We start from the raw sequence: 15,188 nt of genomic DNA on the forward strand, positions 1-15,188 counted from the left end.
TAAATAATGTTTATAAGGAAGAAATACACTGAATTTTCATATAAAAGTGACAACCAGATTGCTTTTTACGTTTGAGTTAGTTTAATGTCTTTCCATCTACTTTTAATCTAGAAAGAATATATTAATAAATGTTGTGACTTTGGAATTAAATATACAAATACCAAATAGTATTCTTATAAAACATCTATGACAAATGAACTCATATAAAATCACACACATGAAGATTAATTAGGATCTTGTTTTAAATATTTTTAAAATCTATAAAAGCAGTTACTTGAGCAGAACTTAAAATCAAAGTATTTCTATATGTTTTATATATTTGGCATGCAGTTTGTCAAGTAGGACATAAATTAACTAAAACTCCTTTTCTCATTTACTATAATCTTTATTATAAATTTGGTATCTAACCTTCATTGACTTCACTGACTTGAGACAGCCAACATTTAATTTCTAAACAATTTTTTGAAGAAGTACAAAGTTTTTAGAATGGAACCATTTTTATAAGTGAGGCTAACTGATAATAAAACAGCAGCTTTAATTATCATCTCTGAAATGCTCATTAAAACTGTAATATGAAAGCTAAGCTTTCATGCTCTGTCCTGTAGAAGTTAATTTCTCCAGGGTCTCTTCTCAGCCTTTTGTTTCTACCCCTTTCTGGGGTGGGGGGGGGGCACCCAACAAAATTCAACAAGCAATTAAAACCAGCTGAAGAATTAATCTCTAACAGCCTTGAGGGTCATTAATTTAAAGAGTATTTGTAAGTCCACTGATTTATTTCCATTAGCAGTCACCATGCTATGGCAATCAATTTTTTCATTCTTCTCTTTTCATACTCTAACCACATTTATATCTTGCTGAAAGTCATATACTATTTGTGGTAAGTAATATCTTCTACTATGATAGAGTTTTTTTGATGAACTTGTGATTGATTTAGTAAGAAACATCTAACAAAACTTTAGATTCTTCATAGTGAATTAAACTCTATGAATATTTTGCTATAGAAATATATGCAAATTTAATGCATAAAAAGTTCTTAACAAATAAATGTAAAGCTATACATTTTTATCCATGAATGCAAATGATAGAATCTTTTTGTTCACACATAAAGCTCCATGTTTCAAACCACTTGCTATCAAACATTACAAAGTACAAAATAAACAAGGTTTATATCCTTACTTTTCTCAAGTAGTTGGAGACATTTTATAGGGTTACATTGTTAAGATTATAAGGCAAATTCAATACTAACTTGTTGGTCATTAAAACCTGTTGTTTTTAATGTGTGTTTATGAGTTGCATGTGCTTTAACTACTTGTAAAATGACATACTTAAGTTCTATCTACCAGTGAAGTTTACTTACGAATGTCACATTTTGATCCAATTAGTAATAGTGCAACAAAAATTTGACTTTTCATCTTTATTTTTAACCAATTGCTAATTTAAAATAATAAAATTTTAGCCTTCAACTTTGATTTTATATGTAATATCTGTCAACAAGTGGCCAGGGGTAAAACTAGCATGCCTAGTGGCTACTGTACATCAAGATACTAACTATTCACTTTAAGATCTACAAACCCTGTTAGTAATGTTATAAAAGTAAAAGATGGGACAGAAAGTAACAAGAGACATTATACTTCAAGCTCCAAAGTTTTTAGTCCGGTGATAGTTTGGTTAGTTCATAGCACCTATCTGCTGGTACCTAAAGAACAATGTCTTAAGAAATGGAACTCATGACAAAACTGAAGGTATTTGAAAATGTTCAGAATTAACTGTGTGCAAAGTATAAAAATTTAACTTTAAATATAAGAGCAAAAAAAAAAGACCTGTTTAAAAGCACTTTTAAGTAAAGTAAGTAAAATTACAGAAAATGAATTCCAAGGATAAATATATACTGCCTATACAGCTTTATAGGCATGCTATGATTATGGAGAAGAGAAAGAATATATACTACATATATACATTCATCATAAAGCCATATTATTTGGGAATATAAAAGGAAGATTTATCTTCAATATTATTTTAAAATATGTTTTAAGAGATTTTCAATTCTATTAATTCTTGTATTTACATCCACACAGATTCTTTCATCAAATGTACATTTCTGTTATAGACTAGAAATATTGACTTCTCTAAACATCAGTTAACTGTTTTCCTCATGTGAAGTGTGTACTGACCTGTCCCCCTTGAAGAAATAGGTTTTCCCAACGTCCTCCCACCAAATGGCTGAATCAATACCATGAGGGGGAATTCCGCTTCCAAGAGTAATCAAGTCATGAGGGTAACCAGGTTGAAGAGTCGTGTCCTTGAACACCCAATATTTGTTACCTGTATGAAATAAGTGCAAATGCAGAATATACTAATTTAATGTCAGAAATTACAATATATCTATTAACACAATGCATTTAAAATTCTTTTACATGAAAGCCATGAAATAACTTAGCAGCAGTCACATCTGGAATACTGATGCCATTTTTGAAACATCAATGCTATTTTCAAAAGTGGACATAATGAAAAACTATTTAATAATGTAATCAGAATTTGTGAATTAATTTAAGAAATAAAAAAGATCTACAATTTGGCATATGGGAACAGTTGTGAATTAGAGGTCAAGAATGTTTTCCTCTAGCCTTATTTTCATTCAAGGCTAAAATCATTCCTGTGTCTTGGGCATTCTATATGACCTCAGATCGCCGTACTGATTACAACCTCTACTCTGTTAAAACACTTCCTCTAGGCTGGTTCTCTCCTTTTATTATATAAGCATTCACAAGTCTCTCTAGTCCTATAAAGTCATCCTCCTTTGACCCGATGCCCTTTTTTAGCTGTTACACTATCCTTCTCTTCAAGAGTTGTGACTGAAGGGAGCAAAATTTTAATCCTCATCTTGCTCAGAATTGTCAGAGTATGGCAATACTAAAAAAAAGATGAATTGCAGTCAGCTTTATTGCTGTTTTGAAATTATCTGCAGACAACGCACTTCCTCATGCCGTCCACCCTTGGCAGACTATGTAAACACTCCCCTCTTTGGTATGCACTGAAGTAGTTTGCAACAATTTCTCTTTCCACTAAAAGCTGATTTAATATGTATTGCTACTGATGCTTTTTGTCACAAAGGCACCAATTCCTACAGTTTTCCACCCCTATCTGTTGACACGGTTGGCCCCTTAAGGAACGTTCCTCCCTGAGCTTCTGGAAAACCGGTTTTGCTGTTGTTGCTTCTCTTTCTTCTCTACCTGCTCCCTCTCTGGTCTTCATTTACTTTATTCAGTCCTTGAAGGTTGGCATGTCCTATGCTTCTGTTCTCTGCACCTTCGCTTCTTATTTCACGCAGCAGAGGGGCAGAGTGGTGTCACAAACGCTGTGGCCAGGGTAGAGAGGACAGAAGTGGAGAGACAATGGTATTCAAATATTCTGAGACACAGCCACAAAGTCAGCAAACGTCTACTGCCTTAAAGGCAGTCCACCCTCCTCTGCCCAAGGCCTCGTCTCCTGGGCCTTTGGATCTTTCTATAATCAAGCAACTTTTTGACTTACTGACTCCTCTTGAGATTAATATCTGGCGAAGTAAAATAATATCTTAATATCTGACAAAGTATCTTGTGTCCTTTCTAATAGATGAAAGGCCTTCCTTGTAACATATTTCAATACTATTCTAGATAAGGACTATAATAAACTAGCATTCATGTTATACCTAAGGGACTCTTAAAAAAAAAAAAACCATTACTGGTCTAAAACAACCAAAAAAGCATATCTTCTGGCTAGTTTGGAGTCTCTAGTTTGTAAACAGACTTATCATATTTATCAAGAGCTTCAGCTACCATTTGCCATCATTTTAAATCAAAACAGCTTTTCTGAGTACTTTCAGTGTCCCAAGTATCTTGTTAGAAATTAAGGATACTAAAGAGAACAAGACAAACTATTATCATCCTACCTTCAAGTGAATTTGACAGATGAAAATTAAGAACAGAAAAATGTAATTGTAGTACTTGAAAAACTAATAAATGCTATGAAGGAAACACATCAGGGGCTGAGAAAAAGAAAAACAGAGGGAACTTACTTCAAGTAAGGAGATTAGGAAAGCATCTCTAAAGAAATAACACTTAAGCCAAACTTTAAAGAAAGAGAAGATGATACCTACGCAAAGAATACTGAGAAGAGCATTCCAAGAAAAAGTGTTATATATGATAAAAAAAAAAAAAAAAACAAAAAACCTGAAAGAAGATCCATGGAATGTAATAAGCAGGAAGAGAGTAGCACTCAAACCTACACAATGTGCTTGGATCTTAGTCTGAGTGCACTGGTAAGCCACCAAAGAGATTAAATTAACAAAGGAGTGTGACCCATTTCCTATTTTCAAAAGACGATCTTTGGCATACCTGGCATGTGTGCTAACTTGATGAATGACTCAACTCCTTAATCCTGGCAACAGATCCTTGATAGAGCTCATTTTCATTCTTCTAAGATCCATTTTCAACAAAAGACCAAAGTTATCTTTTGAGAATAGGAAGCAGATCATACCTCTTTGTTAACTTAATCACTTTGATGGCTTACCAGTTCACGCAAGCCAAGATCCAAGCCCATCATATAGATGTTCAGTGCTACTATGGGAGTGAACAAGAAAAACAACATCTCCACTCATGGAGATTAGATCACAGTGAATGGGTATGAAGAAAATTGACCGTAAGTAAGCAAAAGAATAAAGATAATTCCAAAAAGAAAAGTGCTATAAAATACAAAAGAAAACCAATAATATTGCAATGCTGGGGTAGACTGGGGCTTATTTGTACTGGAGATAAGAAAGATCTCTTTATTTGAGTGACAGGTGAATTGTGACTTGTATAACTGAAAAGAGCCAACTCACTGAAGATAGTTTGAAAGAGAAAAATCTTGTTAAATAGCTAGAACATTTCTAAGTGAAATTGGAAGCCAGTGAATAGTTCAATTAAAAAATATTTTTATTAGTAGTATGGATTAAGATTGCATCAGTAGAGATGGAAAGGAATCATGGTATATTGCAGATATAGAATTGATAGGCATTGCTGATGGGTTGGCTGTGTAGAATAACGAAAAGACTGCATGGAGAAAAATCCTGAAGTTCTGGCTTTGTAAATGAGAGAATAATAGTGCTGCATAAATAGACAAAGATGACTGGTGTGGATGGGTTGTTGGAGGTTCAAGTGAAAAGTTTGAGAGATCATTTAGATATTTAAATGAAGAAGTCAAGTAGGCAATTGGATATGTGTTTGGAACTAATAGATTTTAAGTCACAAGCATGAATATGACATTTATTAATTTATGGTTCATGAGATGATACTATGGAATACAGAGAGAGAGTGACGAGTAACCAGGACTGGCCTTCTAGAAACACATGACCCCCAAAGAGATCACATAAGGGAAAAGGGAAGAGCAGGCAAATAGGAAGGAAGTAGAGAAGACAAGGAAGGCAGGCTAAAGTCAAAGAACCCATGAATCCAAAGAAGATAGTGGTCACTAATGCCTTTCTCTAGTCCAAATATGTTTGGAAAGCTATTTCCTACAAAGTTGATACAAAGTTGACCTACATGCTCAAATTTGAACTCATCAGAAGAGGTTTCTTCTTGTTTTCTCTGTTTCGATAGATGACACACTACTTAGTGGCTTACATCTGAAACCTCCCTGTTCATAGTCTTTTCTGTCTATTGGGTTGTTACCTGTAGCTGCTTTGATTTCATAATTCTTCCTTGAGTCTTCCCCTTGCAGATCATCCTTGATACAGGTATTTGGTATGCTTTTCCATCACCCCTTGTAAAGTCAACTGTCTTTTCCACAAGCTCTAAGGTGGATCTTACCGTTCTCCATAGCCTCCCTCTATATCACCACTCCAATTCTAGGGTCAGTTAAAACTCTGAAGAGTTATGGAAATATGACTTAGGCAAATGAGAAGAGAGGAGCATAGCCACCCTTGCCTTTATTCTTGTCAATATGATCCAGGGTATACTGAGAGACTTTACCACTCAGCAGAAGGTAGGGCTTCCCTGGTGGCACAGACAATAAAGCATCTGCTGCAATGTGGGATATCCAATACCATTTTCCTGCCGCACCTTGTATATAATGCCCGAAAAGTAGTAGGCGCTTAAAAAATGGTTATTGATTGAAATAATTATATTTAATATTATATAAATAATTGTATACAATATCTAAAATCTTACATAAAGGGATAAAAATGATTACATAAATAATATCTTGGGCTTTAGCCTTGAGTCTTGCTGAGAGAATAAGAAAAATTTACTTTATAACTATCAGACAGTCTGAGAAACTTTAAAAGCATGACCCAGTACTATGTTGGAGGACTATTTAAATGATTATATTTAACTGTTTGCTGGAAAATATAATCATAAACATATATACCTCTTCTGAGTCACTGTTTAATCTGAATGCTTTATTTAAAAGAAACAAAAACAAAAACAAAAAAAAACACATCCCAAAGGCCCAGGTCACTTCCTTGCCAGAGTTAGTGAGACAGAAGATCCACAGAGCTGTTTTCCAGTTTGTTCTATATTTTAGTCTATGGCATATAAAATAGAAAGCCTTACAATAATGGAAGAAAGAGAATGAAAATCCTGTTCCTTACCTCAATGACTTAAGGAATCCAATCCTTTCATCTCACCTTTAATTAGCAAAGAGTATATGGTTTCAATGCCTCCCGTGAGAGCTACCCAGAGTGAAACGTTTGGCAGCTGGGCTCCGTGGGTTGTCTTTTATTCCCAGCAGAAGCACTCTAGGACGCTTTAGAGCACTTCCTTTAGCCGCCCCTAACCTCTGTGCTTTCCATGAAATCTCTTCACACTCTTTCCAGGCTTTCTGGTGATGCTGCTAGGCTCAAGGACATCCAGCTGTCCTGATGATTGCAGCATGAGAAAATGTCCGCAGAGATGCAGCTTACGTGTTGTCCAGTGTGAGTTAAACATTTAATTTTCCAAGTGCTTATTAAGGAAATACAATTGTATGATTTCTTTTGTATCTTGATGAGGCAAGATTTGAACAAAATTGAAATGACTTTGTTCCTATTTTTCAGATTTTGAGTAAGTATGAGAGATTCATATTCAACTATTTTTTTTTAACAGGAGAAGTGGATTTTTAAACTACCTTAGAACCAGATGGTCTGGTTCTGTAGGAAAATATTGCCTGTTTGGCAAAAAGAAGGCATTTACTGGATTTCATGTGAGGGTGATTTCTGGAGCAAGTGGAAAAAACTGGTCCTTACTGACATTGTACTTGGCAGGATACAGAGGAAAATATCAACAAGTCTGAATTAAAGACAGAGAAGCTTTATAAATAAAATGAATAACCTCAAAGAATGTTTGGAGCCTGCGGATACTTTACAGAACACCTATTCCAATAATTTTTCAATGAGATTCACCCAGTGGTCGGTCCATCCATCCATTCATACACCCATCCATGCATCTATCCATCCAGCCAATGTCTGCTTGTTAAAAGCCTATTATAGCCAGTTATTGAACCAGGAGGTGCAGATACAAAAATATAGGAAATATGCTAGGCTCTTGCTTCTTTGGAGCTGAGGGACTAGCACAAGAAACAAACATTATGCAAATAACACCATAATGCATTTTTAAATCATATGCTTGTTCCTACAAGGAAAAGCATAATGTCTAATTACTTTAAAAGATTTTTATTAGAAGGTCAGTGCCAACTCAGGAGGCTGAAACTCTTACCTGCTTTCCTAACACCCTTTAACTGCGTAAGCCCCAATTAATGAGAGGTGGGCACTATATTTTTCACATGCACTGGGTCAAAAGAAACGGTTGAGAATTCAGCCTAATACCTTTATTTTATAAGTCAAAAAGTGCTCTGCTTAAAAATCACACAACCAGTTGCTAATAGATTTGTACTACAATCCATGTCTCTTAATTCAGTGCTTAATTTACTAATGCAAATTGACTTTCAAAACAGAATATGTTTATACTCTGTCTGGCTTTCAGAACTCCTGATGATTTCACGCTTCCTTCCCCCTTTATCAATGAATCACTCTACATTTATTTTTGGAAGTGTTTATTAATTAATCCAATGTATTGTACTCATGGCTTGCTCACTGTATCCTCAGTAATTAGATACACTTTTTAAATTATTAATTTTTAAAAGAATTGTATTTTTGTCTCTTCAGAGTCTACAAAACTGTCTTTCTGTATTTAGTTTGTATCTTCTATTACAAAAGTGGTCAGTACACTAGAGCCACCCGATGCTGTCTCTTTTTGTAAATAAAATGTTATCTAAACACAGAAACACTAATTCATTAACAAACTATCTGATCTTCTTTTACCCTACAATGACAGCATTTAGTAACTAAATATAGATATAGATATATATCTATAGATATATAGATATAGATATCTATATATATAAATATAAATATAGATATAGATATAAATATAGATATAGAGACCATATCTGCAACCTTTAATGCCGAAGTCCAGCTCCAGCAGCCAGGGAATCAGCCTGAAGGGGTGAGTGGTGTCGGCAGGGGATGATGTAGCCTCTGACTCAAGGGACCGGACTACATGTTTATTTCAAGCTTCAGGTTGTCTTTTATATTTTGACAAAAGCATTAGGTCAGAGGTTTGACATTTTTAGTTTTCCCCACCAGATTTATTGTCCCCAGAAATTATTGTTGCCCTACAAACAGAGTTCCTGTTTCAGCGATTCTCTCAGAATGGGCTTTACTATCTATTATCTACTTCCTCTTATGTGTCCTATACTTAACTTGTGATTACATTGTAACTCATGCTACATTCCTGTTTATTTCTTATCTTTCTAAATCCTGTTTGCCCCTAGCATCTTAAGATCACTATCTCCTAAAAAGGTTTCTAGCTATTCTTAATTATTCCTAAACCCTAAGCTCAGCAAACTTCTTTTGCCATAAATATTTCCCTCATAAACAGGTCTCAGATAACAATCCTTCCCATGGCCTCAAGCTGTGGCCTATGGGCTCATTCTGGGACATTCTTTGTAAAAATCCTTGAACAAATAGTGGTTACTTTATAGATTATTTTCTGGGCACAACTACAGAAGGCTTCATGCTTTCTCATGCTTCACTCAAGAACAATAAGCACCTTAATATTCTTTCCAGCCAACTCAACCAAATAAAGGAAAGAACAAGTCAGAATCACAAAACCTAACTCCTTCATCCTGGGACCATGTCTGCAGGATGAGGAGAGGGGGTTGAGGCCATGCCTCCATTTTGTCTGTAATGTCTCATGCGGCTCTTGACACTTTAACAGAAAAGATTAGAGCATAAATTTCATATTGGCTGGCTTTTCTTCATATAAATAAGCCTGTACTTGGATTACCCAACAATTATGCCTATTTGGCTGATTACTGTTCAAGAGTGATATATTCTTTGAGAACACTATACTTTTTAAATTATCATAAATAATACATTCTTTATTAGACTCTGCATGACTAATACACTTTCACTGTGACTTAGTGAAACATTCAGTAGCTTTGAAATCAGGTAGAACCAAGGGATGATTGTTCTACCAATTATTAGCTGTGAGATCTTGGGCAAGTCACTAAATCTGAGCCTTCCTTTCCTAGTTTATACATAAAATACTGATATCTCTCATTCAGAGTTCTGGAAACAATGATAGATCAAATGTATAATATATCCACATTCATAGTGAAAGTGAAGTCACTCAGTTGTGTCCGACTCTTTGCGACCCCATGGACTATAGCCTATCAGGCTCCTCAGTCCAGGGAGTTTTCCAGGCAAGAGTACTGGAGTGGGTTGCCATTTCCTTCTCCAGGGGATCTTCCTGACCCAGGGATCGAACCCGGGTCTCCCACATTGCGGGCAGATACTTTACTGTCTGAACCACCAGGGAAGCTCAATTCACACTCATAGCACCCAATAAATGGTACTTCTTATTATATAACACAATGTTTTGCTGAACAAATTTGCTTTCTACTTACTCAAATAAATAATGTCAATAATCAATGATTACTGATTGATATCAGTGCCTAATTATTTAAATTAAGTTTTAATTTCTATATTGTTTATAGGTATGTTATTCAAGAAATGTGAATAAATGCTGGAGGCCATGTGTTACCAACGTTTATTATCAAGTAATCAGAGAATTTTGCATACTTAAGCAAATGCGGCAGAGGGTGAGGTATGTAGCTTAGGCCTGCCTTGAAGAAAGAACTGGCCATTCAGCTGAATACCTTTGGATCTGACAGTTGGGCCAAGCAGTCAGCTGAGTGCCTTTGATCAGGTAATGCTGTGCTTGGCAGCTTCCAGGCAATGACTTAACACTAAAGCAGGTACTACATTCTGGCCATTTTTGCCCTACGGGGACCTCTCCAGTGGGCAAGTTTTACTTGGAGCTCCTTTTTGGGTTTGCCAAGACTCTGCCAGTTCTGTTTACTCCCTCATACCTTTAACAGGTTTACCTCCCTCCCTTTTAGTTTATCTTAGTGTTGGCTTCCCAGGGGACTCAGACTCAAACACAATAAAGAAAAGGATGTGACAGACGTGTTTGAAAATGAGGAACATTTAGACACACAAGCACTGCAGATGAAAAATATTGCAGTTGGAAGTAAAAATGAAAACAGCTGTAAGAAAAGCATACCATATACGGTGGTCCTACATGCAGGGCCGCAAAGGAGACACAGATGTGAAGGACAGACTTTTGGACTCTGGGAGAAGGCGAGGGTGGCGTGATTTGAGAGATTCGCATTGAAACATGTACATTACCATATGCAGAACAGATGGCCAATACAAGTTCCGTGCAGGAAGCAGGGCACCCAAAGTTGGTGCTCTGGGACAACCCCGAGGGATGGGGTGTGAGGGAGGTGGCTGGGGGGACTCAGGATGGAGGGGACACACGTGTACCTGTGGCTGATTCATGTCAATGTATGGGGAAACCACCACAATATTGAAAAGCAATTATCCTCCAGTTAAAATAAATTAATGAAAAAAAAGAAAAGCATACCACAGACTTTTTGAAGAATTATAAATTAGTAGAGGAAATATATCACAGGAGATTTTCAAATATTAAACATGTAGCCCTTTGCTTCATATCAATATAAAATATAAATGTTAATATTAAATTTCTATGAATATTTTAAATATTTTAATTTAAAAAATAGCACAGTTTACTTGTTATAAATCTATTATTGTGTACACCAAGGCCACTGAATGTAAAGTTTTCTATCTAGTGTAATTTTTTAAGTATCAATTTTCCATTACTTCCTATAGAGAAATAAGTAATCTTTATATTCACCTATTTATTAAAAGATCTTTTAGATTATGCATTTCACTATGTAAGAAACAATATATTTCTACCCTAAATGAACTTCATTAGCACTTCCTAAACCTTTCAAGAGTGAAAGAAGCATAAAGAAATTGCAGTTTATGAGCTTCTAAAGTAAAGTAATAATGCAAGTCACATAAACCATTTCTTAAGCAAACTATTATTTTTTGTCATCTTCCAGTATCACATATTTTAGACAACTCTTTGCTTTTGATATGGGCTTCCCCTGTGGCTCAGCTGTAAAGAATCCATCTGCAATGCGGGAGACCTGGGTTCAACCCCTGGGTTGGGAAGATCCCCTGGAGAAGGAAAAGGCTACCCACTCCAGTATTCTGGCCTGGAGAATTCCATGGACTGTATAGTCCATGGGGTCGCAAAGAGTTGGACACAGCTGAACGACTTTCACTTCACTTGACTTCACTTTTGATACACGTCTTTTGTATGTCTTTCTTATTCCCAAACTTTATTCCCTTCCTCTTTTCTACCTTAGATATTCTAGTTCCTATTCTATAAGTGATTTTTGCCTTTTGAAATGAAATTGTCAAAAAGGATAAATTCTGCTTAAAGGTTATTTATTAATAACAACGAGAAAACTTTTCAGACAACTATTGAACTACTTAATTATTATTACTACTGATTTGGACAACACGAAAGGTGTTTTTTAAATTTATGTCTGACTCTCGAAGGACATTGCACCAATTCAGTTTCTAACATAGATTTTTGATATTATCAACTCATAACCATTCAGTGTGAACATGACTAATAATTGAGAACATAAATACATGGCTTGATCATCCTTACAAAACATTATTACTGGATATTAGTGATACTTGGATAGCTGACTAGCACAAAGTGTGTAGTAAGTTAAGTTGCTGGAACAAAGCATATTACTTCATTGACATGTGATACATTTTCTATTTCTAGGGCTTTCTCATAAAATAAACCAATTTTTGAAGACACATAAAAGAGAATGATTCAGTTTAACAGCTGTCAATTCAAGGGATAAAGGGTTCTGTTTAGACATCACTATTCTAAAAAAAAAGTTGGCTTAAAGCTCAACATTCAGAAAGCTAAGATCATGGCATCCAGTCCCATCACTTCATGGCAAATAGATGGGGAAACAGTGGAAATAGTGGTTGACTTTATTTTGGGGAGCTCCAGAATCACTACAGATGGTAACTGCAGCCGTGAAATTAAAAGATGCTTACTCCTTGGCAGGAAAGTTATGACCAACTAGACAGCATATTAAAAAGCAGAGAGATTACTTTGCCAACAAATGTCTGTCTAGTCAAGGCTATGGTTTTTCCAGTGGTCATGTATGGATGTAAGAGTTGGACTGTGAAGAAGGCTGAGCACTGAAGAATTGATGCTTTTGAACTGTGGTGTTGGAGAAGACTCTCGAGAGTTCCTTGGACTGCAAGGAGATCCAACCAGTCCATCCTAAAGGAGATCAGTCCTGGGTGTTCATTGGAAGGACTTATGTTGAAGCTGAAACTCCTATACTCTGGCCACCTGATGCGAAGAGCTGACTCATTTGAAAAGACCCTGGTGCTGGGAAAGATTGAAGGCGGGAGGAGAAGGGGACGACAGAGGATGAGATGGTTGGATGGCATCACCGACTCAATGGATATGAGTTTGAGTAAATTCCGGGAGTTGGTGATGGACAGGGAAGCCTGGCTTGCTGTGGTTCATGGGGTCGCAAAGAGTCGGACACGACTGAGCAACTGAACTGAACGAACTGATCTAAACAGTGCCAGGAATACCGTGTGACAGTCACATATATCAAATCATGAGACTGGCTAGCATTGAGCAGAAGGGCTTGTAATTTATATATTTATCTTTGTTATTGTTGTTCAGTGACTTGGTCGTGTCTGACTCTGCAACCCCACAGACTGCAACCAGCCAGCCTCCCCTGTCCTTCACTATTTCCCAGAGCTTGCTCAAACTCACATCCATTGAGTAGGTGATACCATCCAACTATCTCATCCTCTGTCGTCCCCTTCTCCTCCTGCCCTCAATCTTTCCCAGCATCAGGGTCTTTTCCAATGAGTCAGTTCTTTGCATCAGGTAGCCAAACTATTGGAACTTCAGCTTCAGCATCAGCCCTTCCAATGAATATTCAGGGTTCGTTTCTCTTGACTGGTTTGATCTCCTTGTAGTCCAACGGACTCTCAAGAATCTTCTTCAGCACACAATTCAGAAGATCAATTCTTAAGTGCTCAGTCCTCCTAATGGTCCAACTCTCACATCTGTACATGATACTGGAGAAACCATAGCTTTGACTATATGGACCTTTGTCATCAAAGTGATGTCCCTGATTTTTAATACATTGTCTAGGTTTGCCATAGCTTTCTTTTCAAGGAGCAAGAGTCTTTTAATTTCATGGCTGCAGTCACCATCCACTGTGATCTTGGAGCCCAAAAATACAGAATCTGTTACTGCTTCCACTTCTCCCCCTCTATTTGCCAGGAAGTGATAGGACTGGACCCCATGATCTAAGTTTTTTTTAATGATTTTAAGTTTTTTTTCTGTTTCAAGCCAGCTTTTTCACTGTCCTCTTTCACCCTCCTCAAGAGGCTCTTTAGTTCTTCTTCACTTTCTGCCAATAGATATCATCTGCACATCTAAGGTGGTTGATATTTCTCCCAGTAATCTGTGTGTTTTTTAATTTATTTATTTTTATATGAAGGATAATTGCTACACAACATTGTGCTGGCTTCTGCTACATCAACGTGAGTCAGCCATAGGCACACACGTGTCCTCTGCCTCTTGAACCTCCCTCCACCCCTTCCCACCCTTCTAGCTTGTTACAGAGCCCTCCCTGGTTTGAGTCCCCTTAGGCTCACAGCAAATTCCCATTAGCCAATTTACACATCCATTTTACACATGGTAATGTATATGTCTCCATGCTATTCTCTCCATTCGTACCACCCTCTCCTTCCTCCCCCAAGTCCATGTCCATAAATCTGTTCTCTATGTGTGTCTCCATTGATGCTCTGCAATAGGTTCATCAGTACCATCTTTCTAGATTCCATATATATGCATTAATATACAGTATTTGTTTATCTCTGATTCACTTCACTCTGCATAATAGGCTCTAGGTTGATCCACCTCATTACAACTGAATCAAATATGTTCCTTTATATGGCTGAGTAATATTCCATTTTATGTATGTGCCACAACTTTATCCATTCATCTGTCAATAAGACATCTAGGCTGCTTCCATGTCCTAGCTATTGTAAACAGTATTGCTATGAACGTTGGGGTACATGTGTCTTTTTCAATTTTGATTTCCTCAGAGTATTATGCTTAGTAGTGGGATTGATGTGTCATATGGTATTTTTATTCCTAGCTTTTTAAGGAATCCCTATACTATCTTCCATTGGAGAAGGAACTGGCAACCCACCCCATTGTTCTTGCCTGGAAAATCCCAGGGACAGGGGAGCCAGGTGGGCTGCTGTCTATGGGGTTGCACAGAGTCGGACACGACTCAAGCAACTTAGCAGCAGTAGCATACTGTCTTCCATAGCGGCTATATCAATTTACATTCCCTTTCCTCCACACTCTGTCCAGCATTTATTATTTGTAAATTTTTTGATGGTGGCCGTTGTGCCCGCTATGAGATATTTCACTGCAGCTGTAATTTGCATTTTTCTAATAACCAGTTATATTGAGCATCTTTTCATGTGTTTCTAAGACATCTGTACATCTCTTTTGGAGAAATGTCTGTTTAGGTCTTTGCCCACTTTTTGATGTGTGTTTTTTTTTTTTTTTTCTGGTATTCTGTTGTATGAATTGCTTATATAGTTTGGAAATTAACCCTTCGTTAGTTGTTTCATTTGCTAAAATTGTCCCTCATTCTGAGGGTTGTCTTTCACCTTG

General features: G+C 36.6%; 1 protein-coding gene across 1 annotated transcript in view; it reads right to left on the reverse strand.

Moving 5' to 3' along the window:
- Positions 1–15,188, reverse strand: part of MMP16 (matrix metallopeptidase 16) — a 391,105-nt gene that overhangs the window by 14,558 nt on the left and 361,359 nt on the right. The window contains exon 8 of the mRNA XM_025265002.3: positions 2,172–2,322. Coding sequence (XP_025120787.1) covers positions 2,172–2,322 — 151 coding nt within the window. The remainder of the gene's footprint in view (positions 1–2,171; positions 2,323–15,188) is intronic.

The sequence above is a fragment of the Bubalus bubalis genome, chromosome 15, assembly GCF_019923935.1.
Source record: "Bubalus bubalis isolate 160015118507 breed Murrah chromosome 15, NDDB_SH_1, whole genome shotgun sequence".
Lineage (NCBI taxonomy): Eukaryota > Metazoa > Chordata > Mammalia > Artiodactyla > Bovidae > Bubalus > Bubalus bubalis.